General features: G+C 42.7%; 2 protein-coding genes and 1 non-coding gene across 3 annotated transcripts; all 3 read left to right on the plus strand.

Moving 5' to 3' along the window:
* The first annotated feature begins 4,657 nt into the window (after window positions 1–4,657).
* LOC138780859 (olfactory receptor 10A7-like) lies at window positions 4,658–5,692 on the plus strand. The gene has a single exon (XM_069956742.1). It carries the CDS (start codon window positions 4,658–4,660, stop codon window positions 5,690–5,692), a length of 1,035 nt encoding a protein of 344 aa, XP_069812843.1.
* A 5,492-nt stretch (window positions 5,693–11,184) lies between these two features.
* Window positions 11,185–11,375, plus strand: LOC138780862 (U2 spliceosomal RNA). Its single transcript, XR_011361358.1, has one exon. It is a non-coding gene; the product is annotated as a U2 spliceosomal RNA (small nuclear RNA).
* A 5,329-nt stretch (window positions 11,376–16,704) lies between these two features.
* LOC138780861 (olfactory receptor 10A7-like) lies at window positions 16,705–17,739 on the plus strand. The gene has a single exon (XM_069956743.1). The coding sequence runs from the start codon at window positions 16,705–16,707 to the stop codon at window positions 17,737–17,739; it is 1,035 nt and encodes a 344-aa protein (XP_069812844.1).
* Window positions 17,740–17,996: the final 257 nt, after the last annotated feature.

A 17,996-nucleotide genomic window follows, 5' to 3' on the forward strand; every position in this document is an offset into this window, starting at 1 on the left:
ATGTGATATATAAGTTACTGTACAGTATAGCAATTAGCATGTGGTGTATAATGTATAGTAACTGTATAACCCTGATAACACAGCAGCTGGATATGTGATATATAAGTTACTGTACAGTATAGCAACCAGCATGTGGTATATAATGTATAGTAACTGTATAACCCTGATAACACAGCAGCTGGATATGTGATATATAAGTTACTGTACAGTATAGCAGCATGTGGTGTATAATGTATAGTAACTGTATAACCCTGATAACACTGCAGCAGCTGGATATGTGATATATAAGATACTGTATAGTATAGCAGCATGTGGTATATAATGTATAGTAACTGTATAACCCTGATAACACAGCAGCTAGATATGTGATATATAAGTTACTGTACAGTAGAGCAATTAGCATGTGGTGTATATAATGTATAGTAACTGTATAACCCTGATAACACAACAGCTGGATATGTGATATATAAGTTACTGTACAGTATAGCAGCATGTGGTGTATAATGTATAGTAACTGTATAACCCTGATAACACTGCAGCAGCTGGATATGTGATATATAAGTTACTGTACAGTATAGCAGCATGTGGTGTATAATGTATAGTAATTGTATAACCCTGATAACACAGCAGCAGTTTGTAGATACAGGGTGGAACTGCAGATCCCCATAATGCAGTAGCGTAGTACAACATGCTAGAATAGAGAAGCAGGAAAGCTGTCAGAGGTCACATGACAGCAATGGGGAAGGGGTGTTTGTTCAACATGGGAATATGTGGGCACATTATAGCAGCACTCTCTGTCTGGGGAGAGAGGGGTTACAGCTATGAAGAGATTACCTCCACAGTCCTGTCCCCTGATGTAAGCCCCAGCCTGAAGTGGATCTGCCATTATTTGGAAGGTGAGGGAGACTTCCTGGGTTAGAGTACAGGGCTGTAGACCCCACTATGCAGACCATGCCCCTCCCCCACTCCCCCTCCCACCCAGTACAGGGAGCTCTTACACCAAAGCGATGCTCTTAAACCAAGTCACAATTTTGGAAAACTGTGAGCTCTTAAACCAAAACGCTCTTAAACCAAGTTACTCTTAAACCAAGGTATCACTGTGTATATATATATATATATATATATATATATATATATATATATATATATATATATTTATGTTATATGTATCTGTTATATATGTATCTGTTGTATGTGATTATATATATATATCTGTTTTATACGTGATATATGAAGCTGATCAGGCTGTCATTCTTGGCTGGAGAGTGACATGCTGCTCAGCCAACCACTGTTCTGTTTCAATCAGTAATTTTACACCAAAAATGTACGAACTGAGGAACCAAATTTTTGAAAATTTTACTCATCTCTGCAGAAGACTACTCCTACTATTCCTACGAAAGTCCAGTGCAAGTGGAATTAGGTTTCCTCTTGACAAGGTAGAAAGGGTGATGTAACATACGGTACAATCTGGTACTGGCTGGACCTATACACACTCTGTGACACCCCCTTACAATGAGCAGTGAAGTGCTATGCAGGTGTACCACAAATCCCAGCAATACAGTGTAGTACCCACTAGTTTAGGGGGGGCTGTATGGTACAATCTGGTACTGGCCGGACCTAGATAACCGCTGTGATACCCCCTTACAATGAGCAGTAAAGTTCTATGCAGGATGTACTACAAATCCCAGCAATACAATGTGAGGCTATGTTCACACTGCGTATGAATCCGTCCGTAGTGCGAACCGCGAATACACGCACGTAGTTTTGAGGTTGATGCGTTCGCTTGAAAGTATACGATATACGCCCGCACAGTGCACACTACGTATGAGCTTACGGCCGGATCGTATGCGGCGCTGTGAAAAATTAACAAGACAATTGTTTGAGGACGGAAATGTTGAAACTCACGGCCGTGGATTTCCATGCGGTCCGTACGGAGTACTTACTGTATTCCAGCCTAATTGAACTTGATTTTTCGATCCAAAAGGTTCTGTGAGGTTTATGTATGGAGCCCGAGTGATTAAGAAGGGCGCAGGCTGACTGCATGTGCCAATCTCCATAGTGCAGGCAGCTTCAGGTGTAACCGCCAGGAATGGGTTAAAGTTGTGGTTCTGTTTTACCTCCCCCTTTTGTTTCTCCTCCCCCCCCCCTTTTTCCTTCCCTGCCTACTTTGTCCCTTTAAGCCAATCCAGGGCCTTTGCGGCTTTTTGAGCCTATGGAGAACCATGCAGGTGTAAAGGGGTGGGTACCTCTATATAGTTGGGCTGTTTCCTGGTCCCTGGTCACTGCACCACTGAAGCGGTTTTCCCTCCCTCCCCCCCCCCCCTTTTTGTAACTGTACAAAAAAAAAATAATAATAATAATAATTTTTATGATAAAGATGTGAAAGATATGTTTCTGTGACGTTTATGAAAATTGAGTTTTCCTTTACCACACCGTGGGTGTTTGAATACAGTTTACTGCGAAGTCACAGCTTGGCCTGAATATTCCTGATTAATGGTGTTTGAGAACAGCCAGACATGTACGGCGGGAGTCCGCCGGCGGCATACCACGGCTGTTTGAACGGTTTTGAGTTGGCACTGGAGAGTGCCGGTTAAACAAAGTTAGAGATTACATTAATAAAAGCTGTGGCCGATCTTCACCCAGCAAAGGAAGAGGTTGTCTTGTGTCATTTTTCCTGGCGGTGGGGTATGTGTTAATGGTTAAGTGGGTCATGGAGGTCAATGCAGTCTTGGGCTGGGCGAAGATTTCCAAGTAAATGACCTGCCTCAGATCGCTTCGAAACAAGCTAGGGAAGCATAGCTGTACTACTGGCGTACGTTCGCAGTTCGAACGCATCCAGCCGCATGTCTATTTTTCCCACGCCCGTAGTTTCAGCCGCACATGTACGGCAGCGTACGACCTGCGTACGGATTCGTACGCAGTGTGAACATAGCCTAAAACAGCAGAAACACCAGCCCCAAAATAAAAAAAGGAGTACACTGAGCACTTCTTAGGGGTGTGTATGCAACACCTAATGTCTCCTTTCTGCCGGCAGCCGGTCACCACAGTGTGCAGGTTAAATCGCGGTAGCAGCACTGCAAGTCCCAGCCAGCAGTCTATATTAATACTATTAAAAAACGCTTTTAAGCCCTGAAAAGGTCTGTGTGTTTGTATTGCTAGTATATACCCTGCCTACTGGAACGCTATATCCTACACTGACACTCTCCCAGACCAGCAGCAGCTCTGTCCCTGATCTCTCACAGCATGCGTCTGAAGCGAGCACTGCCGGCGCCCAGTTTTAAATGGCAGGGTCATCTGATCTGGCCAACCAATCGCTGCTATCGACATGTATGGGTCCCACGTCATCGCAGGATGTACCAAAGAGTCTCCTGCATGTTTATTGGCTGAGAAATAGCGGCCAAACTTACAGGAAACGGATGATGAGATTTCCTCAAGTATCGCGAGATGCTCATCCGAGTAACGAGTACCATCGAGTACCCTAATACTCGATCGAGTACCAAGCTCGGACCAGCATGCTCGCTCATCACTAGTGATGTTCCATTGACGCAAAAGTTGTCATCCATCCTCCAATGTTTTAATCGTATGGATAATGCTGTCATTATAGGCAACAACTGTCTGGTAAAATCTGGTGGGGTGGTGACGACAGGATACCAATCATCCTAGATTATTCCATCAGTTGTTCATCACAAATCCAGGTGCCTCAGGCTCTGTGTGCTCTGTCTATTTCCAGGTCTTGGGATGCACAGGATGGCCAAGCTGCTTTAATGAGAAATTGTGCATAAATCGGCAATTAAAAAGGATCCAATAACTCTGGTATGGTGCCCTGGAGTTTGATATTAGTGTCTACCCCTATCCTCCATTTCTCCATATCTGCCTTCATGGTGCTATGTGTCTAATGGCTAGTGGAATCCATCAAAATAAATTGCTGCAGTTATTACATACCCATCACAGATGTGTCCAACGTCACCTTTCCCTTGGATAAATTTAGGAAAGCTTTTCATGACAGCTTTCTCCTGACATAATCAGAAGAGTCAGAAAGCCTTATGTAGATAACAATTCTGGTGCCTAGTCTCATAGACTTATATGATTTTTACACTTAATTAAACACAATCAGGCTTATGGCCCCACATTATAACTAAATAGATTCTCTATAGATGAGATGAGAGTGGACACATCTGGTGGTATTGGTCAGGTCTGATATGGCGGTGTTACCCAAAGTTTATGTTTTAAGCAGTTAAAAACACGATTTAGACAATGTTTCTACATGAAGAGAAATGCATGTAGCCAAAATCACACTCCCCAAAATGGGGCATCTTCGGGTTTAGTGCCTAGGGCAGCAGCGGCTGTTAATATTGCCCTGCATGTGGGTGCACATAGAGTACATTGGGTAGCTTGAAGTCACATGACTTGCGGTTAGTGATTTCATTTCATTTTCTTCTCTTTCTCTAATGACCATAAAGATGTACAGAGATTTTCAGTCACAAGATGCATTCATAGTGGATAGGAGCCCCATGAGAAGGAAGACCATTTACCCTCCAAATCATCCAGAATAAGAAATCCTGCTGCCTCTGTTATTTCTATGGAATATTTTTCCCTTTCTTGTTGACATTCCAGCTGATGGACCTCATCCCTGTGCAAGCTGTCCACATAAACTACAATGAGGACAAGATCAGCCTGGACTGGACCTTCTATCTCCAATTCCCCCATAGCAGCCACATGGGCCTCCTCTATAGTAAGTACACCCCCAGAGAAGACCAATATGACGGCTGTCACAGAGTTCATCCTCTTAGGGTTTCAGGTCAGTCAGAATATAAGAATTCTAATGTTTTCTCTGCTCATTGTGATTTACTGGTTTACAATGTTCATGAATCTCCTGATCATCACCCTGGTGTCCACCAGCAAGATCCTCCACACCCCAATGTACTTCTTCATCTCACAACTCTCCATCACTGACATCTTATTATCTACAGACATTGTCCCCAACATGCTCCATATACTACTATATAATAGAGGAGCCATTACTTTTATTGGTTGTATGACTCAGTTTTATTTCTTCTCGACTTTAGAAGCATCTGAATCTATACTCCTCACAGTGATGTCCTATGACAGATATGTGGCCATCTGTAATCCCCTCCGTTACTCTTCCATCATGACAAGTACATATTGTGTGATATTGTCCGTCATCTCTTGGTTGGCGGCTTTTTCTATTATGCTATTTCTCCTCATACCAATACTCATGCTAAACTTTTGTGGACCCAACATCATTGACCATTTCTTCTGTGATACTCTTCCTATACTAGAACTTTCCTGTTCTGACACCTACAATGTCCACCTTGAGGCTTCTTTACTAAGTTTTCCAATGATTTTCATCCCTATAATAGTAATTGTGGTCTCATATATCAGAATTATGGTCACCACCTTAAGGATCCCATCCAGTACTGGTAGACAGAAAGCCTTTTCTACCAGTAGCTCCCACCTCATTGTGGTCTCCATATTCTATTGGACTATATTCAGCGTTTACATTGTTCCACCAAGAAGACAATCCTCGACCATCAGTAAGATCCTCTCCCTGCTGTATACTGTATTTACCCCTCTCATCAACCCCATTATATACAGTCTAAAGAATAATGATATTAAAAAGACTTTACATGGACACATAAACAAATTTTTCAGTGCTCGACTGCTCATGTAATGAGTAGAGATGAGCGAACCTGGTCCATCCGAACCCGAACGTTCAGTATTTGATTAGCTGGGGCTGCTGAACTTGGATAAAGCTCTAAAGTTGTCAGAAAAACATGGATACAGCCAATGACTATATCCATGTTTTCCACATAGCCTTAGGGCTTTATCCAACTTCAGCAGCCACCGCTAATCAAATGCCGAAAGTTCGGGTTCGGATGGACTCCAGCTGCTCCAGGTTCGCTCATCTCTAGTAATGACCCCTATTGAAATCAATGGAAGACTTAAAGTGACACTGTCACCCCCTTTGTTCATTTTGACATCTCTACACAGGTGTAAAGGGTAAATTTAGTGTTTTTCATACCTTATTTCATATCATACGTCGTGGTGCTTGTTCAAGTAAAAAGTGTCCTTTTATCAACTGCAGATTGTATTAAGTGGGCGTGGCCTCGCGGCATTAGCGCCACATAACCCCGCCCACAACGGCACAGTTGGCCCGCCCCCTCGTCGGCCATTGGAACAGGCTGGCAGAAAGGTCTAGACCCCACCCCCTTTACGTTGGACAACCAATGGGCGCCAAGGGGGCGGGGCCAACCGGGCCGTTGTGGGCGGGGTTAAGTGGCGCTAATGCCGCGAGGCCACGCCCACTTAATACAATCTGCAGTTGATAAAAGACGACTTTTTACTTGAACAAGCACCACGACGTATGATATGAAATAAGGTATGAAAAACACTAAATTTACCCTTTACACCTGTGTAGAGATGTCAGAATGCACAAAGGGGGTGACAGTGTCACTTTAAGTGGTTATCAATGGAAGAATTAAGTAGTTACCGAGGTGTGGAGTTAAATTCAGACTGTACTCTGTTGGTTTGAAATCATACTTACCCCTCCAGTCTAATATCTGTCTTCACTATTGCCGCTCAGCCAATCAGCTGCTGCAGATCCACCTCATTTGGTTAGCGGCAATAGTGAAGACATATAGAAGACTGGAGCGGTAAATACATTTCCTCACCTCCACCTTGTACCTGTAATGATCGGACCTTCGGGATCAACACCAGGACTTCTGATGATCCGTAAGGTCCAGTCTCCATGGGTCAGGTGATAATGCATTATCGTCTGCACTATCCATGGTGAACCGACCTTCCGTATAAGAGAATTTAACCACTGATGCGGAAGATACACTTTAAGGTTATGTTCCCACACAGTATTTTTGCTCAGTATTTTGGCCATTATTTTGCAACCAAAACCATGAGTGGATTGAAAACACAAAAACTATATGTTCACACACTGTTAAAATTTAGCGGATGGCCGCCATTTTAAAATAACAGATTTTTATTTTTTTTTTAAATGGCCTTTATTTGCCATCAAATGACGGCCATCCACTAAATTTCAATTTTAAGTTTGGTTGGGACGAACACAAACTTTACAATAAAGTTTGGTGACCATGCTGAACATAACTTTGCTCATTTCTTTTTTCCCTTCTTCTGCACTTACCAGCTAACAATTTATTATGTTTCCCCATTTAAATTAATATTTACCCCATTGGATAATAAATAGATAGATAGTGTGAGACTTTTCTGTGATATATGCCACCAGATTTTCCTGGTCACCCAGGAAGATGAGAATACATAGTGCTTGAAAAGAGTCTACCTTTAACAGTGACTTTCCTTTAAGGGAAACTTTAACCCTTGACACCCTCCCTTTAAGAGCGACTTGGGTACCATCCCTTTAAGAGCAACTTGAGTACCGTCCCTTTAGGAGCGACTTGTGTACCGTCCCTTTAAGAGCGATTTGGGTAAACATAACACGGTGCTGGAGGATCGGACAAAAAAGGTCAAATGCCTAATGTACAGGTACATGATAAAAAAGTTCCTACTTAACTGTATGTAAGTTGTTTTAATCTGTTGGATATGTAGGTAGCATGTCCCCATAATTCGCTAACCAAGATAATTGCTCTGGACTGCTTGGATGAACATTAATAGCAGTCACATTATCCAACCTGATGGACACTATGTCATAAGCCACTATGGAGGACACTATTATTCAGCTGGATTGTTCAGTGTTTCTCTCCTTGTTCCATGTTCATTATTTGTATGTGTATCTGCTCTCCATGATTGAACAATGTACATGCATACCTACACTGTTCTGTTTTGTGTTGAATGTATGTAAAAAAAACGTGAAAAATCTAATCAATATAAACAATATTGAACCGTAAGAGCGACTTGGGTACCGTCCCTATAAGAGCGGCTTGGGTATTGTCCCTTTAAGAGAAATTTGCTATACGTCTGCCTCAGCTCTGCTACGTAGTGCTGGTGTCGGCTCTGCTACATGGCTGACTCAGCTCTGCTAGTTTGTGCGGGTATCGACTCTGCTATACGGCTGGCTGAGCTCTGCTACATAGTGCGGGTGTTGGGCTAGCTCAGCTTTGCGACTTTACTGACTGAACTCTGCTACTTATAATGGTAAAGCACATTGCTCGGTTACCATGACAATCTTACTCATGTTAGTGAGACAAAATCGTTAAGGACCTTCCATCTTCTATTGGCCAATAGTAGACATGTGACTGTGTGGATGTTGTCGGGCATTGACTGAAAAGACCTTAGAATTTCTATTGGCTGCTAGATTTTAGCTATTTGCATTTGTACTGTGATTGGCGGTTAGCGGTTAGAGAGTGGCCATTATTTCCTATGGCAAATTAGGGGTCCTTAAACGTAAATTTCTTAAAAACGACAAATCTGATCAGAACAAAAAAAAAAAGCACACCTGTCACCGCCGAGGGCTTCGAACCACAGTTTGAACGGAGTCTGTGCGTAAAGCGGTTTGGGCTGCATTAATCACAGAAGAATGGCTGGAAGAACCGGAAGAAGAATACGGATTGCAATTTAAGGATTTTTCAAGCATTATAATTATTGTTATTCAATTCCTTAAGCCTGAAGGAAAATTCCCTCTCATTCCTATTACCCGGTAACTTAGCCCCTTAACGACGTTGGGTGTTGGGTGTTCAGATTGTCGTTAAATTGTTCGAATCTAAACGATAATCGTTCGGTTGAAATGCAGTTAACGATTAACGACCGAACGAGAAATCGTTGATCGCTTTATAAGACTTGGACCTATTTTTATTGTTGCTCGTACGCAAAACGTTCGCAAATCGTTCGCATTGAATAAGACATCGTTCGGTCGTTCCCAATAGATACGAACGCAATAATGAATAAATAGCGAAGTAAAAACGATCGCAATTACGATCATAAGTCATGATTATCGTTCCATGGAAATGAGTGAACGTTTTCAGGTCTTTCGCAATAGCGGTCGTTTGAGATTGTTAATCGTTAACGATTATGCAAACGATAATCGTCCGGTGGAATAGGGCCCTTAGATACTGCTTTCAAAACTGCAGAATTTAAATGGCCTAAAAACCCCATCAGTAGTGAACGTCTAGTGGACTGATCGGGGAGGGACAATCTGTGCTTCTGGCCAGTCCGGGGCTCTGCGCCGCAATAACGCTGTAATCAAGCATATGTACATTGATCTCTATGAGAGCAGCAGCCAGCCGACTCCGTGCTGGTTCAGTGAGGGATGGGAACGCCGCTCAGTGCCGCATCGGATCGTTCAGCCGCACATTGTACGGAGCTCTACTCCGCCATGCTATCCAGGCTCCTCCTCCACTTTGCAGCAGTATCTTGCATCTGATTCTGCAGCATGGCCATGGATATCTGAGAGATCAGTGTAGTTATAAATTAGAGAAAGTAAATAAATACAGCATGTTTCCTCGCTCCACATCACCTGAACTGTTAAATTATCACATTTAGGCTATGTTCACACTACGTAAGTTTCCGGCCGTAGTGCGTTCCGTGATAAGCGGCCGGAGACTTACGTAGTTTACGTACAATGGAAAGTATACGATGTACGGCTGCACTGTTTTTTTTGTTTTTTTTTTAACCAATAACTATGCAGGGGGGAGAGGGGGACAGGCACTGGGAGCACACAGGCAGTGATAGAAAATCACCTACATTCATTGGCTGGCTAAACCATGTGACCTTTACAGTTATAGAATAGTGGATTTGAGATTTGTTTTCAGATGAGACTTGGAGCTAGAGAGGGAGACAGTGTGTAGCAGGGATAGTCAGGTGTTAGACAGGGAGACAGTGTGTAGCAGGGACAATCAGGTGTTAGACAGGGAGACAGTGTGTAGCAGGGACAGTCAGGTGTTAGACAGGGAGACAGTGTTTAGCAGGGACAGTCAAGTATTAGACAGGGAGACAGTGTTTAGCAGAGATGGTAAGGGGTTAAACAGAGAGACAGCGTGTAGCAGTGACAGTCAGGTGTAAGGGAGACAGAATGTGGCAGGGACAGTGAGGTGTTAGACAGGGAGACAGTGTGTAGCAGGGACAGTGAGGTGTTAGACAGGGAGGCAGTGTGTAGCAGGGACAGTCAGATGTTAGACAGGAAGACAATGTGTAGCAGGGAGAGTCAGGTGTTAGACATGGAGACTCTGTAGCAGGGACAGTGAGGTGTTAGCCAGGGAGACAGTGTGTAGCAGGGACAGTGAGGTGTTAGACAGGGAGACAGTGTGTTGCAGGGACAGTCAGGTGTTAGACAGGGAGACAGTGTGTAGCAGGGACAGTCAGGTGTTAGACAGGGAGGCAGTGTGTAGCAGAGTGAGTTAGGTGTCAGCCAGGGAGACAGTGTGTAGCAGAGTGAGTTAGTTATTAGGTGATATTAGGCAGGAGGGACCCACAAAAGCCCTTGTTAGAGCTAAAGCTATAGAAGGAACACATTTATCTAAAGATATACTGATATTAAACCGGCTAGCAGCACAAGCACATAGGTGTGTTCAGACAGACAGCTGGAGTATATTCACTGTGAGGAATAGGCTGCAGTGTATCTGTGTATATAGGGTATACAGCTGTATACTCCTTGTGTGCCAAGGCCAAAAATAAAAGTGTGCTACTACTGTTCTGCGTGCTGTGCGCAACATAAAGTCTAACGCCTGTTTCCTGCTGCAAGCCATTCTAATACGTCATAGAGAGGGTATACGGCTGTATACTCCTTGTGTGCCATGAGACCCACACTGCCTTACAGTATGTGTAATAAGGGTATATGGAAGTGGCAGATGACTTTGAAAATCTAAAGAGGACGCCTCACACACACACACACAATGACAATTAGGGGTGGGTGCTGTTTGATTTCCTCCTTGCCTACACAATCTGTGGTTGTCATAGGCAACGTGATTTAAAGGGCTGCATGAAAATGTTTCTTTTGGGTTTGAGGTTATATTGTGTTTGGAGTGTATTGTAGACAGGCTGTGATAGTGGCGTAATGCTGCGACTTTCCAAGTGTCGAGCATTTTTCTGTCATAGACTTTAATGGGATTCGATATTTGATTGAATAGTTGAGTCTACTCGACTCGATATTCGAAAATTTTAATATTTCACTGATCGCCCATCTCTCGTCACATTAAATCTGCAATAATGGAAATAAAAAGCATCAAAAAGTGCCATACTTACATCGCTTCTCGGCCTTTTGGCTAAGATCAAGTGTAGTATCTGTTCTTATCAGTTTAATATCTGAAAGGTCCCCTATCTGGGGACCTTATATTAAATGGATTTTTAGAACAGGGAGCTGGAAAAAGAGCTTGCTCTGTCCTCTCCAGGCATTGACCTGGTATTGCAGTGCCTCCAGGTTCAGTGCACCAAAGAAAAAAATATATATATATATATTGCATACATGCAAGCAAGCTAGCGATAGAAAATACAGATCATGTCACAAAAAATGACACCCTATGTAGCCCCATAGACCAAGAAATAAAAGCGTTATAAGGAGGGTAATAGAGACATTTTAAACACATTTAGTTTAGGTTTTAATTTTTTAAAAGTTTTATAAGTTGCCTATAGTTGTAATCTAACTGACTTGAGGAACATGTATAACATGTCAGTTTTACCATGGGACAAACGGGGTTAAGGAAAAAAAACCTCTGAAATGTACCGAACTAAAATTTGTATGATTGGAGTAAGCATTAAAAAAAGTAAGGTTGTGTGTGCTAATCTGATAGTAACATAAAACATGGGAAAGACTATTGGGAAGCTTGACCAGGATCCTTGACTTCATCTTCCAGTTAGCAGAGTCTTGTGTTACACCGCTAATGGATCCAGAGCAGCATGACCAAGTAATGACGTGGCAGATAACGCCTCCAGCAATTTGTCAACCACACAGTCTTCCGCGCTGTCTGATGTCCCTAGTCAACAAACTGGAAGTGTCAATCCTCTAGCTGAGTCCTTTGCTCCCAACTGGGCCACTCAAAGCCACTGGACTGATTCCAACCTGGTAGACTTCCTGGGACTATTCTCAGGTCTCTTCCATGATTTTAAAGCAATGCTTCAGGAGTCCCTGCAGAAGGTTGTGCTTCCTGGTGCCCAAAGTTTTGAACTTCCTTTGTGTCAGGGTAGGTCCAATGATGATGAGACACAGTTGTCAATCAGTGAGGTGGTTGCTAGATCAGCAAGTAAGGCGGACAAATTGGGCAAGGATTTTGAAGAGGAGGAGTTGGACACCAAGATGATTGACCCCATGTGGTTTGCTGGTGAGGCGACCAAACACAGTGGTTCAGAGAGGGAGAAAACTGAATCACTGCTAAAGATTGGAAGAGGCTGTGGGGTGGCCAGAGGGAGAAGGTCGTCTAAAATGAGGGTTCCCGAAACCCTTGCCGGAGCACCCCCTTGCTTTAAGCTACTGTGAAGAGGGGTCACTCTTTGTTGGTGTGGTGCTTTAAAGAAAAATCAGTGGATAGGCGCATTTTTCTGTGACTTCCAAAAATAAGCAGGGGAGCCATTACTAAAAACTTGACCACCACCAGCTTGATCCAGCACATGTCAGTGCAGCAGCCGACTAGGTGGAACGAAGGCCATGGTCCCCAACCAGTGCTTGCAGATGACACCACAGTCTTTTCCCCTGTTGTAAGTGCTAGCAGTGCTGTCCTATCCCCCTCCCAGGACAAAGTCGTGTGCACCTCACGCCATTCACCTGCCCCAGAAGCAGCCATGTTCACCTGCCCCTTGCACCTTTCATTTGTTTGCAGGGTCGTCCACATCAATCAACAGGGTTTCCCATGCCAGTATTTAGCTCTCAATACCGCAGAGCCGCAGAGCTTGGAAAATGAAAATATGTTGCCACCCACCCAAATAGACATGAAATTATAAAGAAAATAGCCCATCTCCTGACCCTGGAGATTTTGTTATATAGGCTGGTGGAAACTGAGGTATTCTGCAGCCTCATTGAGGCGGCCATCCCTTGGTACTCCATCCCCAGCTGCCTCTATTTTTCACGCTTTGCCGTATCAACATTACACCAGCATGTCATGCAGTGTATCTCCTGTGCCCTGACCAATGTAGTTACAGATAAGGTCCTCTTAACCACCGACCACCAGGGTAGATACATTTCCCTGACGGCACATTGGGTGAACGTAGTGGAGGCCTAGACCGATTTCTGTAGCTTGGTGACCTCACACATGTGTCATGCCCGGCAAACGTCTTTATCTTTGTGTTTCAGCATTTTTTAAAAATGTATCCTGGTTTGCCTTAACAGCTCCACAAGATGTGTCGCATGTGTGCCCATTTCAGAAAAAAAACCCACTGACTGGACCACCCTAAAGACACTGCAGCAGCGCTTTGCCAGCTCACCAACTCTAATTCATACCACTGAAAATCCAAGCAGGTTGTCTACTAGATAGGTCTCAGGTCGGTTTGCCAAGACCAAGGATGCAGCTAATGTAACCTGCTATTAAACTATCATTTCAGCATAGCCAACTTAGGCTACATCTAGTCCTGGTTTAATATTAATAAAGTGTAAATGTGAACATTTCACGTAAGGAAAACTGTGGAGAACAAACCAGAAAAGAGAAGATCTGTACAGAACCTGGAAAAAAAAGTTACTGGACTTGTTGTATACAGAAAGTTGTGGTTTTCCAAAGAACTTTGTCAGAAATGACATGATTGTTTCTAAATACTGATCATCTCTATGGAGAAGATTGTCCCATAGACCTTCCAGGCTGGGAATAGATGGGTAATATCTACACAGGAGACAAGGGCCCAGAAATCTCCCCAGAGATGATTAGGATGAAGCTTCTCAGTATATACAGGATATAAATATGGCCCCTTCTGGCTCTATAGCAGTATAGGGCATCTGTCAGGACTTGCGGAGCTTGATGTGTCCCTCAGCTCGTGCTGTGCTCTGTTTCTGAGTTTTGTTTTGCATTAATCTGAACACTGGTTTATTTTGTCTGTCACTTCGTCTCATAGACACACCCAACTTCTCCTGCTGAGTTCTGCCTGACCACTTCATGGTTAATCTTTGTTGTGATTCTTTCTGTGACTTTCAGGTCTTCCTGCCAGTGGATGTGTTTTGTGGTCAGGTGCCTGTGGTTCGGAGATCAGGGGGATGGTCCAATTGTATTCTGGACCAGAACCCTGGCTTCCTATATAACACCCCCAGGCTGTATACCCCTTGCTGGTTATTGAGCTAGTCTCTGCCTTCTTGTGCTATTGTCTGTTCTATATATCTGGTTCTGACCTTTTGGCTTCTGTTCTCGGACTCTTCCTGTTTGCAGCCCGCCTCGATCTTACCACCTGACTCTGACTATTCTTTGGAATCCGATTTTGTACTTTTTCTGCCTGACATTGCTGACCCGGTCTGTCCACTCTGAACTATTGTGTTTGTCTGTGTTTTGTGTACCATCTATACCAGAGCAGGTACCGTCCTCGTGGTTGTCCACAGCTGCCTAGGGATGTCGGTGGCAAGTAGGCAGGAACAGTGTGTGCGTGGGGAGGGGGACAGCGCAGGACTTACTGTCCGTGTCTTTCTGTCTGTTCCACCGATTGCCACTGACCATACATAACAGCACCTGCATATATCTGATACTGTGCAGGTTCTTACATCTAACAGCCCTGGAACACTGGAAGCTTCTTCTGTTTCATGGGGATCAGGAGGCTGAACAGGACGGAGATTCTGAGAGTTAAGCCCTGAGCCGCCACCAGACACATCCTCATCTGTAAAACAGATGTAAGTGTTATATGTTTTATTAAATATTAGTGTCATGTGTGATGTCATTACACGTGTACAGTCTTACCTTTCCTTTGTTTAAGTTAAAGGGAGAATTTCTTTTCTGCCTTTGATCAGGAGCAGTTAAATAGAGAAAAATGTATACTTACCCACCTCACTCCCTGCCACCTCATGTACTTTGTGTCTGCACCAGGATCTTTCTCCTCAGCCAGGTTACGGAAGTGTCCTAGAGTTTGTTTTCGGTTTGTATAGGTGTACACACTTCTAGAAACTACAATAGTTTTCTAATGGTGCCACAAATGTTCTGTATGATGCCCATTTCATGCAGGATCATAGTATTTTGTGAATGTTGTTATTTTATGCTGAATTTGAAGGTTACAAATTTTGTTCTGTAGCTAAATCTCAATATTTCATATTATGTTTATATTTTTTTTATAATGTGAAATAAAATAAAATAAAATTTGTGTGTGTGTAGGGGGGGGGGGGGTTGCTAATTCCACAAAGTTACATGTAAAATAAAGCTGCTGTACATATTACAGAAGGAAGAAGGTCACCAGAGGCCACCAGAAGTGGATTCAGCTGATGTTTCTGTCAGTTCAAAAAGAGTAAGGGATCTTGGATGGCTTAGACATAGAAGTAGGATTCAGATTGCAGTGAAAACCATGAGCTATAGAACAAAGCGGACAAAAGATCTGTGGAAGAAATGTATTTAGACTAATGAACATCGGATATCCTTATGTGAGACCGATGTGTTAATATACTGTATGTGGGACATTGGATAGAACAAAAAATACTGTACATCTAACTGTTCTAAGGTGAAGACAAAGAACCCAAGAAACATTACGATGTGACCAAGTATGTCAGCAGATGGCTTCACTCTTCTTCATCTGCTTGAAGGTGCAATAAACAACATCAATAACAAAAAATACATAGACATCATCTTCTAAAAAACACTGCCATCTAGTATTCATCTCTTCCCCATGCTGCCATCTCTTTTCCACACAAACTGAGGCTCAAGGCAAAGGACATTCACTGGAATGACCAAATCCTAAAGATTTGTGGCATCATTTGAAAAACTTTGTTAACATAAAATTTTCATCAAAAGGCAATGAAGCGAAGCCTTACAGAGATGTTTCCTTGTAGATTGTTCCCCACTGCTGTATCAGCATAGCTTTTTATACTGCATTTTATTTATACTGTATATAGAACTGTATTATGATTACTTTTATATGATTTATGTGTTACTCCTCTTTCTAAGTTAAATGACATTTAATGGATTTATGGAATTTATAGAAAAGATGAAGGATGAATGACATTATGGTCAATGTTATATGCTGCTAAATACTGGAGATTAGCAAACTTTTGCCGAACTTTAACATAAAGTCTGGATTCATCTGAACCAAACGAACCGCACTAAAACAGCTAAACTTTTGCAATTGTTTAACTGTTTCAGTGCAGTTAAAAATATGTGCTTGTCTATACTTACCCGTCCGTGCTCCCTTTGTTCCCAGTGCTCCCCCCCCCTCCGGCCTCCAAATCCCATTCAGCCAATCACTGATTGAGACTGGACAGTACCACAGCCAGCGATTGGCTGGGCAGATTTTAAGAAAGACAGCACAGTAACCCAATGTCCACAATGCTGTCTCATCTCAGCTGGTAATTGGCCGAGCAAGAGAGTGACACTTGGAGAGCGTGGACTGGTTAGAAACCCATTTTTTTTTTACATGTGCAGACACCATCTTTCCAAACTTGTTCCAAACTTTGCAAAAAGTTTCATTTGGAAGGGAACCAGCCTTTTTGCCAAGTTCAGAACGAACTTCGGTAGTTTAGTAAGTTTGATCTGCTCATCTCCATCTTTAATGTGAAGTTCTGTTACTTCAATTTTATTTTCATGATACATTTTCCCTTTTCTTTCTGACATTCTAGCTCTTGTGAAGACCTTATCCCTGTGCAGCTTCTCCCCATCAACTACAATGAGGACAACATCAGCCTGGACTGGACCCTCTCTCTTCGCAGATCCCCATAACAGCCACATGGAACACCTCAATTTTGAGTATACAATGGGAAATACTAGTATGACAGCTGTCACAGAGTTCATCCTCTTAGGATTTCAGGTCAGTCAGAATATAAGAATTCTAATGTTCTCTCTGCTCATTGTGATTTACTGGTTTACAATATTCATGAATCTCCTGATCATCACCCTGGTGTCCACCAGTAAAATCCTCCAAAACCCAATGTACTTCTTCATCTCACAGCTCTCCATCAGTGACCTCCTGCTGACCTCAGGTATTGTCCCCAACATGCTTCATGTTCTACTATATTATAGAGGATCCATGACTTTTATGGGTTGTATGACTCAGTTTTACTTCTTTGGTGCCTCAGAAGTATCTGAATGTCTTCTCCTTACAGTGATGTCTTATGATAGATATGTGGCCATCTGTAATCCCCTCCATTACCTCTCCATCATGACAACTAAACATTGTGTGATATTGTCCGTCATCTCTTGGTTGGCTGCTTATGGGATTATGTTATTTCTTATCACACCAATACTAATGCTGAACTTCTGTGGACCAAACATCATTGACCATTTGTTCTGTGACTTCATGCCTATTGTAAAACTTTCTTGTTCTGATATCTACAATGTTCGGCTGGAAGACTCTTTACTGGGCATTCCATTAACTTTATTTCCTATAATAATAATCATATTGTCCTATGCCAAAATTATTGTCACCATCTTAAAGATCCCGTCCAGTACCGGTAGACAGAAAGCCTTCTCCACCTGTAGCTCCCACCTCATTGTGGTCTCCACATTTTTCTGGACTCTGTTCGGTGTTTATGTTTTTCCGACAAGGGAAAACTCATCGACCATCAGTAAGATCCTCTCCCTGCTATATACTGTATTTACCCCTCTGATCAACCCCATTATATACAGTCTAAAGAATAATGATATTCTTTACATGAAAACGTTTATAAACGTCTCAGGTGCTAGAATTGATGTAGAAATCTAGGCCTGGGTTTTACATTCTGCTGACCATGGCGCTAAGTTATCAAAGGGTCCTGCACAATATTTTGTAATTCTCTTAGAATCAAAGCCTTTATGACAGATGACCTAATGATTAATTATGGGGATCATACATAAAGCAGGCAATGTTAACAGAACCATGGTAATAAATCAGGAAAACCAGTAGTGTCCATAAAGATCAAACCAAGGAGGCAAAGACAATCCTCCCCCTTCTAGTTTTTAGCTTATGGATATACAAATATA

This window comes from Dendropsophus ebraccatus, unplaced genomic scaffold, assembly GCF_027789765.1.
Source record: "Dendropsophus ebraccatus isolate aDenEbr1 unplaced genomic scaffold, aDenEbr1.pat pat_scaffold_884_ctg1, whole genome shotgun sequence".
Taxonomy (NCBI): Eukaryota; Metazoa; Chordata; class Amphibia; order Anura; family Hylidae; genus Dendropsophus; species Dendropsophus ebraccatus.

Excerpts from the sequence above, each read along its gene's own strand:
- LOC138780859 (XM_069956742.1), top strand. The coding sequence starts at position 4,658 with ATGAGGACAAGATCAGCCTGGACTGGACCTTCTATCTCCAATTCCCCC.
- LOC138780861 (XM_069956743.1), top strand. The coding sequence starts at position 16,705 with ATGAGGACAACATCAGCCTGGACTGGACCCTCTCTCTTCGCAGATCCC.